Below are 14,586 nucleotides of genomic sequence, written 5' to 3'. Positions count from 1 at the left end.
CAAAATCGGTTCAGAGACGGCTGAAATATCCATAAATATAACGATTTCTAATACTGTCTTGTGTACCCCCACAAATATTAGATCATTTGAAAAAGCCGTTGAAAAATGAAAAAGCGCCTTATACGTCGTATTTCAGCCAATGCCTACGTTGCCTTTTTTGTTGGCATTTTCGTGTTGTTTATATTACGCACAACCAGCCTGCCCATGTATTGTTATTTTTAATTAAATAATTAATTAACGGTCACCATATTTTTTTGAAAGTGGAGCTGAAATCGTATGATCATATTGGCTAAATTTCATACATTTTGGGGTCTAAAATTACCTTGATAGCAATTGTAGGTTCTGAAATGGCACTAGAAATGTCATAGATAAGAATAAGTGCAATAACCATGCACTTTGAAGCAATTTGCGGTCTGAAAACAGAACTCAACTATCCCTTTGAAGGGGATATTCTCGGGAATGTTTGAGGTTATATTTTTAATTCTGCAATGTTAGAACCGAAAAACACGAGCGGGTACAATACCTAGCCAAATTTCCCGCCTTATATTTGATTATGCAGTATATGTTTAATCTACATTTGCCACACTTCACCCAGATGAAGAAAATGATTACCTGCTCCTCGATATACACTATGCGCTGATAACGGCTGCCAGAGCTACAACTAGGGTGATAATTTGCTAAGCTCGTTGGAAGCGCATAGGGACGTTATAATGACTTGTGTTATGCGTATACAAGAACGGAATATTGTGGATTTTCATTGTAGGCCTATTCCTTTTTTGTGGCCAAGTTAGACAAAAAGCATGTTTTTAAAGTAGACACAATTTTTGTTTGAACACAACCCTAATGTAACATTCGTGAAGTGATCATAGATCATGGGGGAATGAGTCGTGTTCTTACCGCAGATCTCATCTGGGTCCGTACGATGTGATATCCCGCCATGCATGCTAAACATCGCAGTTTGACATTGCACTCTTGCGCATAGGGACTAGCGGATTATGTCTGTCTTATAATAGCATCAGTTCAAATGCACCACGTATGGACAGCTAAAATGAATCCTATCATAAAGCTTTAGGCAACCACCTAAGATTTGGGGAACTTCATAACGATAGCACTGTTTATTACATGAATTATGCATTATGAGCCATGCACTTTTTCCCTTCTGAACGTACAACTGTTTTATCATCCTCGACTAGATCGTAGGCCCTGTGTGAATTGCAAGTTATCTTTGCAATCGATTGCAACTCAACTTTCTTGCAACGTCCCACTAGTCTCCTAAATTTCCTAGAATTGCGATAGGATTAAATTAAGTTAGCTAGATCTAGCTTTCATTCTTCCCCGCCCTCTCTCTCTCTCTCTCTCCCTCTCTCCCTCTCTCTCTTACTAATGGGGCGTTGTAAGAAAGTTGAGTTGCGATCAATTGCAAATTTGCAATTAATCGCAAAACTTGCGCTTGATTTGGGGGATTTGCAATGATAAATTGTTGCAATTTTCTTGCAACGCCCCATAAGTCCTCAAATGCTCAAGGATAATCTACGTCCGTCTGAACACGGCTTTTGACCATGCATGCATGCTAAGCTGATAGCCCCGTCACATCGATGAAACCTACACTAAACAGAAAAGCCGGATACAAAACATTACATTATTTCTAACGGTTAGCAAGCGGTGGCGTAGTACAAGGGGGGGGGGGGGGGGGGGGGGGCACGTGCTACACACCACCCCCTCCACATCGAATGGCAAACAAAACGGTGAAAGCGTGTGGACAGAGATGAAGGAAAAGGAACAAAACGGAGACAATATAAAGGGAAAGATTACTCGAAAACGCTCTTTAAAAATTAATATTAATATGTGTAGCAATAATGCAGGACAACATGATAATTCTTAAATGAAATCCTAAAAGGGTGCCGTGAATTTAAGAAAAATGTTGACTGAGCCGCGCTATTTCACTGCCTGCAAGAACAGGTTGGTTTGGGTTTGGGGAATCGATTTAGCGATGTGAATGAGACACCCCCCCCCCCCCCCCAAAAAAAAGTCAACGACACTAGGGCAGCGTTTCACAAGACCGTCATAATTATAAGTAGAATTTCGCCGACATCCAATTGAAACGCGCGTTTTGAATCAAACACGCGTTTCAATGGGATGTCGGCAAACCTGTACGTATGACGTTTTCGTGAACAAAATGGCGCCCCGACAGACCTAACGAGAAAAAAAAAATGACGTTACACCCGAGTCAGGCGAGTGGTAAAGATTTATCTACATCGGCGGTCGGTTTGAAATATAATTAGCCCGTCTGAATGGGGTTAGATGACAAAAAGAGTGCTTATCATGTACCGAATACTTGCACCTGGAAATGTTATGGGTATTCAGGAGGATCATTTACATAAATATTTGCTATAATTGTAATTTAATCGATCCTCTAGAGAAACGGTTCATGTATAACGATACGCTGTTCGGCACTTGGAAAGTGGATGTAGCTAGAAGCAGTCGACATACAGTGCGTGAGAGACTACCATATTGGAGCGAAGTCAACAGGTAAATGGATCTTTTTTTGATTACATACAAATTCTCATTATTGATCCATGGATAACATGTTGTATACTAGTAGTCTTCATTGTACATTAGACAGTCAAGATTATTCGACCTGTAATATTGTATAAGATAAAGCCTACATTTTGTTCTCTCTGATTTCGCGGGTTTTATAAGCAAAATTAGTGATCAGGGCTGCGTCTCACGAAACCGTCATAAGTACAAGTTCACCAACATCCCATTGAAACGCGTGTTAAACTTAATACACGCATTTCAATGGGATGTCGCTGAACTTGTACTTATGACGGTTTTGTGGTACGCAGCCCTGCTCTTCAATAGATTTTTATTTTAACTGTTTCTTATAAATGTTATGCTTTCTGATGCAAATATGTGCATTATTATTCAGAGCCCCATGAAAGACCACTACTTATGGGCGAATGGGCTACCATGACAACAGATTAGAAATAAACACATAAATACAAAATAAATAATAAATTGTATCAAAGTGCATCATTGCAAGGAACATAGGCCTATATATTTTTGTGACACTCCACTGTTGTATTATTTGCCCAAATTGTCACTATTTTAAGGCTCAGGGTATTCGTTTATTCATTCTACTCACAAAATTATTCAAGGTTGTCTTTAATTTAGATAACATTCATTTATTGTGTTGTCATTTTCAAAATATCATGTACATGTAGTTACACAGTTTTTGTAAGGGATGTAAATATTTTGTTAGGCTTAAACTACTATTTTATGACTGTAAAGGTCTATTTTGTCTTATCGGAACCTCGTCGAAGACCTAATACACAATGCACATGATGGAAGATGATGACGACGATTCATCTTTTGAATGCGATGCCGATATGGCCCCACTCATCAAGCGACCGCTCGATGACATCGAACAGAACCTCACAAAGGATGGTGTGAAGCGAAAATGCACACCCCGTCTTGTCGTCTGCCACGCATTCTTGCTGCTGATGGCACTGGCGTTGATTTTCACGGGATTGCTATTCCTGCCATGGTCCGTGGAGAGTATGTATGGCTACGTCATACATCATGTAAGTCTTGCTGTTTAATTCCATTTATTTTACGTAACCAAATAAATCATTATACGGCAGTGGAAATAAATTGGATACCAAAGTAGGAAGCATTTGCAATTTTCTACTATCGTTACTGCTAGTGGCTATAGACAAACATATGCTCTTCCTGGCTATTTGGGAATGTGTCGGTTTGCAACAGAAATGAAGAAACGCGCATTTTGTTGAAAATCATGTGATATCACGAACATTTGTAAATCACTTGACGTATCGAATTGACAATAAATCATGGTTCAATTTTATTTAGGGGGGGCAAGCGCCCCGCCCCTCCACCAGTAAGCTACGCCAGTGATTCTCATCATATCATTGATATATCTTCCTACACCAGGTCTTCGTTTTGGATCCCAATTCTCGCTTTTTCCCCGAGTGGCAACAACCTTCCTTGCCCATCTATCAGAGCGTGTACTTCTTTGACATCCAAAATCCTGATGACCTGATAAAAGGTCAAAGGCCAAAGGTCGTAGAGAAGGGCCCTTATGTGTACAGGTAAGCATAGGATTTATTTCTAAATTATTTTATTTAGTCGCTATGACGGATCAACAATAACCTTCTTCTCCTTATCATCCTTATCATTCTCTGTTTACCACTTTTTAATTATTCTTTCGCCTTATTTATTTATATATCTTTATATATATCTTTTTATATAGACACCCCGCCCCCCCCCCCCGCCCCACCAAAAAAAGGTTCAATAAAGTTGATGCCAAATATTTATGTAATATTTTTATCCCTGGTCATGTCGTGGAAGCAGATTTCAAAAAGTGGCACGTTTATTTTTTTTTTTAAACCTCCTTTACCCCGCCAAACCAACATGATTCCATTTTGGGTATTGTAATTTTGTAACAGTTATTTATTTCATTTTTAGGGGGAGGGGGAGGGAGGGGGTCTGGTGTCGGATGCATCAACTTAACTTAGGTATTTTTCTTGTCTAATGTATTTTCTATCTTTCTTTTTTTTTTTTTTTTTTAAAGAATGGAGTTGGCTCGCGATAACGTCACTTTCCACGATAACGACACTGTGTCCTTTCTTCTACGCTACCGATACTATTTTGAGGAGGATCGTTCGGTGGGACCGGAGACGGATACCGTAACGGCCATCAACTCTCCGCTGTTGGTAAATATCCGACTTTGGTTATTTAGTTTCTTTTATAGATTTTTTTGTTTGTTTATTTGATTTTATTTCTACTCTTTTTTCAACATAGGCCTAATAGAGAGTAAAATACAAACTAGGTACATATTTATATATAATGAACAAAAGTTAATTTAACTTTTGTTAATCATACATAAATATGTATGATTGTATGTATTTTAAAAATCAGAAGCAAGGATTTCAGTAGCTTCTAACAAAAAAATTCATTTGTCACTGATGACAAGTTTTGTGAAACGCCCCCAGCTGATCTCTCTCTCTCTCTCTCTCTCCCTCTTTCTGTTTCTGTATCTGTCTCTCTTTCTATAACTGTCTCTCTCCCTTTGTGTCTCCCTCTTTCTCTCCCTCTCTGAAAATCTCTCTCAATTTTTCTAACTCTTAATATCTCTCAACCCCCCCCCCTTCTCTCTCTCTCTCTCTGAAAATCTCTATTATTTATTTGCATCGAATCATCAAATAACTTCGAGCAAAAGCCCTATACCCGTCTACTAAAACACAGTGATTGTCTTTCCATACATTGTTCACTCTTTCTCTCTCTCTCTACCCCTCTCCCCCCAGACGACTGCTCACATCATGAAAAACTATCAATTCCTGGTTCGTACGGCAATCCGTGGTCTCCTCTACGAGCTCGATGAGCGAGTCATCGTCACGAGGACGATCTCCGAGATGATGTGGGGATACTACGAGCCTCTTCTAGTCGTAGCGAAGCAGTTCCAGACAGTCCCGCCCGCATTCGAGTCGGGTCGGTTCGGTTACTTTGTTGGAGTGAGTCCTCATGATTATAGTGGTCGTGCGATGCTCTTGCGTAATAGCCCCGAGGTCACAGTTACTTACTTTGCTGTATAAAATATAAACCCAACCTAATGCCAACCAACGACGTTTTATTTAAACCTCTATCTAATCCTCACCTCAATCCCATTTGCTACCACCAAATCCTGGCCATTCGGGGTAAAGTGTTATTAGTTTAGTTCGGTCTTCTCCCGGTTTGATGTCGGACTCGGATGCTGTGACTAGGGATAAAACTAGTTACAACCCGTCCGCTTAACCGACTCCAGACTCGCAGCAAATCTTGCTCATTATTTTGGAGTATACAAGTAATTTAAGTTCAGTGTTTTGTCGGTTTCCTCGGTGGGACTGAGGTATCTCAAGCATACGTTTTTTTGTGATCGAAAAGAGGGTGTAAAAGGCTAAAAACAAAGCTTTGATATCATTGACTTAATAACCCCCCCCCCCCCCCCAATCGTCACTTAATTATTTGGGGCATCCGTCACCACCCATATTCGTTCAGGGAGGTGGTCTTTCTGTGAAATTGACATAACTTTTTTTTTTATAACGCCTATTTTGATAACAGAATTACACTGTCACAATCATAATTTGTCGAAATAATATGTGTTCTCTTTATTAGTTCAATACTACATACGTCGGGCAATTCAACGTGTTCACTGGAAAAGAAAACGGGAGCTTAATCAATCACATTGAAAGAGTAGATGGCAAGAAAAGCCTGCCTTTCTGGTGGTCAGATGAAGCTAATGAAATCGCAGAAAGCACAGGTAAGATTATGGTTATTGTGACGATCTAACATAAATCTTTCTCTCTTTGGTGAAAATGAGACAAAGGAGAGAAAGAGAGAAAGGATAGGGAAAGAGAGGGAGAGGGGAAAATTACATTTTTATAAGATGATACGGGCCCTCCACACACCCCTCCTAAACATCAGTGCACCCCCCCCCCCCAGTTTCAAAATTACCGCTCACTTATATTCAGCTTCGAATTGGTAAAGGGTTACTTGTTTAATGATGTTTCATAACTGTCGGGTTTTAATAAGAGTATCGAGATTTTGCTCGCTTGCTCGTAATGCTCGAAGTTAAAAAGTCAGACTAGAGCCCGCATCCCTTGATGAAAGGAGCTCCTATGCGCGCATCCGGACACCTATCCCTTGGATAACCACCCTATAGGACAACTACCCCCTAGAACAACTACACTCTAGGACAACTACCCCCTAGGACAACTACCCATAGGGCAACCACCCTCTAGGACGACTACCCCCTAGGGCAACCGCCCTCTAGGACGACTACCCCTAGGACAACTATCCCAAGGACAACTATCCCCTAGGATGACTACCCCCTAGGATAACTACCCCCTAGGACAACTTACCCCCGGACAACTAACCCCCGGACAACTACCCCCGGACAACTAACACCCAGAGAACTGCCCCCTAGGATAGTTGTTAGGGAGGAAGTTGTCCTAGAGGATGGTTGTCGTAGGTGGTACAGGGAGAAAATATAAACGGGGGCTCGGGGCGAATTGGCCCCCGAAATGCCCAAAAGAGCCCCCGAAAGTCTTACAAGAGCCCCCAAATTTTTCATAGAGTTCAATGCAAAACAAATTCAAGAGTGTCATTTTCATGCAAGCAAGCTTGAAAAGTAGCCCCCGAATAGGTTAAAGTAATTTTTTCCCTGAGGTGGTAGTTGTCTGGGGTAGTTGTCCTAGAGGGTGGTTATCCTAGGGGTGGTTATCCGGGGGCGGTTGTCCAGGAGGTGGGTGTCCCAGAACCCCTATGCGAACGACTGCAATGGTAGATTTTATTTGTAGACCAGACATGAAACATGGGGCTTTTGATATTGTTATCCTCTGTCTAGATGGTTCACTTTATCATCCGAACGTCGAGAAGACAGACACACTACAATTGTATCAGCCTCCACTTTGCAGGTTAGTGGTCTAAAAAGTATATACTATTTTATACTTTCTTATAAATATTTTGCGAATCCGTCCTTGGTGTGATGAGAAGCAATAAACATGGATGAGGGCAAGGAAATGCAATTCCTTTCCAACATTTTCTATCCTTGCATTTCTCTCTTTCCTTTCATTTATTTTCTGTTGTTTTATATTTTGTTATTATTATAAGTTTATGTCTTATAATTATGTCAGTCTTCAATGTCGCTTTTAACCTTTCCAGTGTTTACTATACTATATACGTGCCGTAACAAGTTTTCAAAATTACGGATTTATAATTTTATTATTATTCTGCCACTAATTGGTAGTCCCGGCCCCCCCCCCCCCCACTCAGGTTTCAAAATGACCGCATGCGTGTTGCCAAAATGTCCTTTTCGTAACAAAAGAAAAAGGTCGAGCCGTATTGACTTTACACACCGGACTTTTGCTGAAGAGGGGGGGATGCTGAAAAAGGCTCGTATACAAAAGAAAAAGGTCGAGCCGTATTGACTTTACACACCGGACTTTTGCTGAAAAGGGGGGGTCGGTTGGAACACGCATATGCGTACCCTACATAACACTGAGTGGGGGGGGGGGGGGGGCCGGGTTGGTAGTCTATGTATTTAATATACATATTTTTTTTCAAGTCAATATATTTACATGTTACAAAAATTGTCTTTGTCATTATTTTGAGGGATCCATATTTTACAAGCTCTGCTTTTCAGTGGATCCCTCAATTTCCACAGACTTTACTTATACAATGAATTAAAAAAAAAACTATTATACTGCATATTTATGTATACTTTCTATTTTATAACTTTAACCCATGAAAATGTATTATATTCTTGAATATTAAATTGTATTTCTGATTTCTTGTCAAAATCACTGTTCTGTTGGAAATGAAACATGAAACTAAAACTTTGCAGCTACTCCCCCAGTTGGGAAGATAAACTGTATCATTCTGACAGTTATTCTTAGAGCTTTATTTCAATTGATTAATGTGTCAAATAGGTCTGTGTCGTACGATTTTGTGAAGGACTCCAGCTACGAGGGCATACCACTACTGAAATTCAGTCTGTCGCCCTTTACCTACATGAACGCTACAGCTTTTCCTCCGAACGAGGGATTTTGTAGCGGTCAACGAGAGCTGTGTGGACCATCGGGTGTGATGCGACAAGACCCCTGCCATTTTGGTGAACAAACATTTGTTTAAAGCGGGACTGCAATGTCTACTTGTAGCTACTTGTGCCCTCTGTATAGCATGCCTAAGCGGTGCCCGTTGGTACCGGCCCATGACCCTCTTTTATGTTAATTGAGAGCTGAGTGACCACGCTGGATGGTCTAATCCCCCCCCCCCCTGGTCAAACTAGCACAGACGGGCTTTAATCGATTCATTCAATATTATGTGACTGAATCATAAATGGAAAGCGAATCGGCATTATTATGTAAATGCCAAAGACTAAATGCTAATGAGATAAGATGCTAAATGCTTATAAGAATAAGAATGGCAACATTTCTTGTTATCATTTTTTAAAAACAAACTGTTTTGAACTGGTACAATGTACCAGGAAGAGCTAGAAATTTTAAATGACAAGTTTTTTATTGTTATATTTTACATGACCTATATTTTTTCTATCAAAATCCTAAAAATTTTAACACGTAAAAATTATCTGATATGTTTATATACTTTATCCCGAAGACCAAACAAAACCAAATATTACAACTTTTCATTCTAATGGACGTTACTTTATTATGGAAAACGACAAAACTGTCTATTTAGTGAAATAGCCTAAATCATTTGTAACAACTGGCAAATTAAAAGATTCATATATAATTCAATCATGGTAAGATACAAAAACAACAAGTAGGAGCTATTATCCATGAAAGATGGATAACATGTCAATAAAAGTGCCTGCAAGATGATTTAGAATGATAAAAAAGAACATCTGTTGAAAATTTACTTTGTTTGTTCGATACAGGAAGTCCGGTAGCGATATCCAATCCTCATTTCTTAGGAGGTCAACAAACTTTGTTTGATGACGTCGATGGCTTGTCACCTAATTCCTCGCTTCATGACAGCTATATGGAAGTAGAACCGGTAAACTAGTTTATTTGTTTAACTTATTAACAGGAAAACAATGAGATGAGATGGTTGTTTTTCATCTTCGTCATTATTATTATCAACAATTTTGAGGTGGTCGTCATCATCATCATCATCGCCGTCACCATCCACACCACCACCACCACCCCTCACCATAATCCTCGTCATCAACGTCACCGTCATCATCTTCATCATCACTCACCATCACCATCTTCGTCGTCGTCGTCACCACCATCATCATTATCATCATCATCATTTGTATCATAGTCAAAAATCTCCGTTTGACTTAATTAGTATTAATGAGACGATTCTTTTGGGGTATTTTAATTTTCAAATGAAATTTTCAATTGCTCCTCATACAGAAAACTGGTATTCCCTTTGTGATGAAGTTTCGCGTCCAGATCAACATGTTTGTGAAACCAGTGGGCGGGATCAGGTAAGTCTTTCTGACAGATTACAATTTTTTTGAGTTTTGATCGATTGATCTAATCTATTTATGTCGTAGCGTAACGGGAACGGGGAAGGGTCGCTTTTAAAATACCCATTAGACCATTAGTTTGTATAATGATGACGAAAGTTCACATTGACCACTAAAATTACTAGTCGGGCGCCCTCACATGGCCAAAGTATGATGACTCGTGGGGAGAGCGAATCCTATCTAAATAATTATGATCAAGATCGACTTAGTTTTGTATCATGTCCTTAGCTCTACCAAGAAAAAAAGGATGATAAGAGATGGGGTTAGGCATCCACTTCTTCGAACCCTAGTCTCTGTAAAATACATGTATTGTGAATACCACTCTCTCTCTCTCTCTGTCTCCCCCTCTCTCTCTCTCTCTCTCTGTCTGTCTCTCTCTCTCTCTCTCTCTGTCTCCCCCTTAATTCCCCTCTCTCTCTCTCTCTCTCCGGTTCTCTCTCCGGCTCTCTCTCTCTCTCTCTCTCTCTATCTCTCTCTGTGTCTGTCTCCCTCTCCCTCTCTGTCTCCCTCTCCTCACCTCATATACTCTTTTGCTAGTTATCTATTACACAAACATGTATTTTATGTTTTATATATGTATTTCGCAGTTGTTATTCTCGTCCTAATGCAGAGAAACCGAAGAAATTCGTGAGATGTATCTACCCCTGCTCTGGATTGAACAGGTAAATACCCCCTACCCCCCCCCCCCTACCCCCCCCCCCCCACCCCCACTTCCCCCATGGCGTATCCAAACAAAGTAAGTGGGGGTTATGGACCCTTTAATATTGTGGAAGTGGGATGGGGAGGTGAAGGAGAGAAGGGGGAAAGGAACCTGACAAGGTATTGGAACTCTCCCCCACAAGCACCGTCGTCATATAAGGGAGTTTACAGATACAATCTGCGCATGGGCAGATAAAGGTCATTTGTACCAAAATGGTAAAACCCACAGAGATGAATACTGGATATGCGCTCATGAAAGTTATGTAACATTATTCATTTATGCACCAACAGTACATTCTAAGATACGCAGGTGGAAGTATTCTTTTCAAGAGGGCAAACAAAAGATATTCATGAAGCACATATAACTTTGGCAGTTATTATTCTAAGATGCTCAAAGTGAAACTTCTCCATGTGTAAAAGATCTGTGGATATTTGGGGTCATTTGTACCATGTGCTATCTGTAAACTCCCTTATTGGTGGCCTTTGCTAATTGTCATTATGCACCTGACTGATGCACGCCCCCACCCTCACTATCATACCAGGGGCCCTCAATGGCTGGGTACACTCTACTACTCCGCCGAAATTACCCACTATGGCTCTAATCACGATCAGTAACCTGAATTTATGCCAATACCCCACTTTTAGTATGCTTGGAGAAGAAAGTCTAAAATTCTGGTACAAATTATTCGGCCAAGGAAAGCAATTTTACATGCATGTATCGAAACAAATGCCTTGAAATGGGAAAAACAATGAGTTTGTATTTTGTTATTCGTCATATTTTAACAGAGCGTCGAAGCAAACGACCAAATAGTCGCTGAATTCAAGTTGGGCTTTGTGGAGGTATGGAACATCATCGTCGGCGTGGAATGGCTGCTCTTCAGCATTGGCATCATCATCATACTCCTTCTACTGGTGAAGACAGCTAGGGTGGCGTTGAAATCCGGCGATGTCGAGAAAGATGTAGAGGTGAGGAAAAAACGATGACGACAATAATAATGATGGTGATAATGATAATAATAATAAACTATATTGACGATGATGATGATGATGATGATATTGATGATATTGATAATTGTTATTCATGATTATCATCTTCATCCTCATCATCACCTCTCTCTCCCCCCCCCCCCTCTTTCTCTTTCTCTCTCTCTCTCTCTCTCTGTCCCCCCTCTCTATCTCTCTGTCCCCCTCTCTCTCTCTCTCTCTCTCTCTCCCACTCCCCATCTCCCCCATGTCCCCCCTCTCTCTTTCTCTCTCATTATTTTGTGAATTCTGCACGATAATCTGTTTGTTTTTATTTTCTCTCCTCTGGACAACTTACTCATTATAACTCTCGTACAGGTAATAAAGTATGTATAAATCATTAGTTCTATTTACAAATTTGTCACATTCTCAGATCTTTTATGGCTTGAATTTTTTTCTTCTCATTTTCTTCTTTCATCTTTTTTAATCGCAATTCATCCATGGAATTATAAAATTACAATAGCCCAAAGGTAAAGTGGACGGTTATTAGTCTACTGAACGGAGGGTCCAAAGTGGTAAAAATACAAAACTACGATAAGCATGTACATTGTATGTTGAACAATCATTCAAAACAACTTTATATTATTACATAACTTGGTTTCAGTCTGCGACTTATTCGTTGTTTTTGCTTTTGTTTTGTTCGTTTTTGCTTTGTTTGTTTCCTTTACTTTTTATTCTTTATTCTTCCCCCGGTGTGTTTTAAAGTCATGGTCCCTTTAAAAAAAATATATTTAAGATTGGTTATAATTTAAAGTTAGCACTTGCAGGTTAGATCTTTTTTCTTCTCTTTTTACTGCACTTCGACTTTTGTGAATTTCAATTCTTCAATGTAGGAAAATAGATTAAACATTTGAAAAATGTTTATTCTATTTGCATTAAATGCAATGAAATTAGTGTTATATTTCAATAAATAATTTTTCTATCGTTATTTCTCAAGCATATTTCTTGCTTGCTATCAGATAATAATTGTTACGAACAACTAAAACTTAGCTCGTAATGTATAGTTGGTAGTTCGTTACACCTCCTTCTTCGGCAGGTCGAATTGATCAATTTTCATCATCTTTCCATTCTTTGGTCATTACTCTTTGCTCAGCCCTGATTCACTTTCTATTGAATCCGTTCATTAGATAATTTGTATCATGCCCTACATGGCGTTTCATTAAAACTTGTTATCGATAACAAGTGTCACTTTTCTATGACCATTTGCTCTCAGCCAATCAAATGCAACGGTTTCAGTAGCTTATAACATCTATTGCAACTTGCTATCGATAACAAGTTTCATTAAATGACCCAGAACTCGATAATGTTCTAAAATGTGAATGTTGGTTGCAATCCGTCCAATACGAACAATCCAATGCCTTACTGACGAGAGAGAAGTTGCAAAATAACCCGCTATTTTCAGACCCAGGATATTTTCCCGAAGCTCGAAATTGCGTTTTCACCATACCGATACGCTCATCACAAACTAGATGAAGACGGGCGCAAATTAGCCCGCTATTTCCCAAATAGTGGGCTATTTTGTAAACAAGACCAGCATTTCTCGGGATATTTTCTCGACCAAATATTCCGCTAATTGCAACTGCGGGCTAATTAAGACGCAAATTAGCTGGCTGATTTGAGATCGGGCTAGTTAAAATAGCGGGTTATTTTACAACTTGGGTCCTACTTCCTATTTTTTCCTCCTTTTACAGGACTTCAATGGAAACGGCAAGTCAAGGAAAAGTCAAGATGCGAAAATTACCTCCGCGACCCAGAGAGAAAAAAGTTGTGTAAAAGCTTAGAAATGAAATGAACCTTCGAAAAATGACTAGGAGTGGGGGTCGCTTATAAGGTGACGCCCCTCACATTCAACATTTTCGATGTGTTTTTTTTGTCATACTTGTGTTGGTTGTGTTAGGAAAAATGTTTGAAAGCGTTATTTAAAAAAAATCAAAAGATTATTGCAGATCCGGAGAACCTTTTTTTTTCTTGGGAAGGCGAAAGGACATGGGGCTTGTATGTTGTTGTTGTTGTTGTTGTTGTTTTTTTTTTTGGGGGGGGGGGGTCATTTTTAGCAATTTGATTCTCACACCGCCCGACCCATTAACATCGGACAAAATTCTTGAAAATTTGCCTACAGGATGAAAAACTTTCTAACCGACAGAAAGAAAGTTCACGGTTTTACCATTAATTTATTGCCGATAGGAAAATAAAAGGCCCTGATATATTTGCAATTTTCTGAAAGAGATTCATTAAATGGCTCACAACTCATCCTACATCTGCTGTCAAAATGGCTACCGAGATGTACTCGTATATAGTTTATGTCAGTGTAGTTGATTTAACTTTCACAATACTTGTTTTTAATAAAGATGGTATCTGATATCAACGTATGTGTCGTGTTTTTTCTTCTTCCTACCAAGAAGTTCTTGTTCCTACCAAGTAGATGGAATTATAATTCAAATAATATTACAATGTGACTTGATTATCTATTCCATTACAAATGAATTGCAATTATTTCTGAATTTGATAAATTTATAAAATGAATACAATAAACGAATTTGTTTTATTTTTAATTGGCGTGACCTTGTGGTGAAAATGTAATGTGGAAGGAGGAAAATTACGGAATAAGGGGGTAAATTGGATTAAAATAAAAGAGAAAAGGTGTGTGTGAGGGAAGAGAGAGAGAGAGAGGAAAGTTATAAACATCTATATGATATATATATATATAGAGAGAGAGAAGCGGGATGGGAGTTTGTGTGTATGGGGGAGGGTGTTGGTAAAACCCTCTTATGTATCAAGTTTATTTCTCGTAAGATTGGGAGAACGGGTTC

General features: G+C 39.4%; 1 protein-coding gene across 2 annotated transcripts; it reads left to right on the top strand.

Moving 5' to 3' along the window:
- The first annotated feature begins 2,437 nt into the window (after nt 1-2,437).
- LOC590332 (scavenger receptor class B member 1) lies at nt 2,438-13,790 on the top strand. Of its 2 annotated transcripts, none has more exons than XM_030983194.1 (13): nt 2,438-2,529; nt 3,324-3,584; nt 3,952-4,109; nt 4,592-4,733; nt 5,325-5,531; nt 6,172-6,316; nt 7,403-7,472; nt 8,487-8,668; nt 9,455-9,573; nt 9,939-10,012; nt 10,665-10,716; nt 11,540-11,719; nt 13,468-13,790. In XM_030983194.1, the coding sequence occupies exons 2-13, from the start codon at nt 3,336-3,338 to the stop codon at nt 13,555-13,557; spliced, it is 1,668 nt and encodes a 555-aa protein (XP_030839054.1). In that variant the 5' UTR covers nt 2,438-2,529; nt 3,324-3,335; the 3' UTR covers nt 13,558-13,790. The 2 variants fall into 2 exon arrangements, with proteins under 2 accessions (XP_030839054.1, XP_030839055.1); XM_030983195.1 differs by having other exon boundaries at nt 2,471-2,529; nt 3,292-3,584.
- The last annotated feature ends 796 nt before the right edge of the window (nt 13,791-14,586 follow it).

The sequence above is a fragment of the Strongylocentrotus purpuratus genome, unplaced genomic scaffold, assembly GCF_000002235.5.
Source record: "Strongylocentrotus purpuratus isolate Spur 01 unplaced genomic scaffold, Spur_5.0 spur5_scaffold_13, whole genome shotgun sequence".
Classification (NCBI taxonomy): Eukaryota; Metazoa; Echinodermata; class Echinoidea; order Camarodonta; family Strongylocentrotidae; genus Strongylocentrotus; species Strongylocentrotus purpuratus.
Note: the sequence above shows the minus strand (reverse complement) of the source record. Positions and strands in the feature narration are given on the sequence as shown.

Coding starts and splice junctions, on each gene's coding strand:
- LOC590332 (XM_030983194.1), top strand. CDS start 3,336: ATGCACATGATGGAAGATGATGACGACGATTCATCTTTTGAATGCGAT. Junction 4,110..4,591: donor AAGGGCCCTTATGTGTACAG/GTAAGCATAGGA, acceptor TTTTTTTTAAAG/AATGGAGTTGGCTCGCGATA. Junction 4,734..5,324: donor CCATCAACTCTCCGCTGTTG/GTAAATATCCGA, acceptor CTCTCCCCCCAG/ACGACTGCTCACATCATGAA.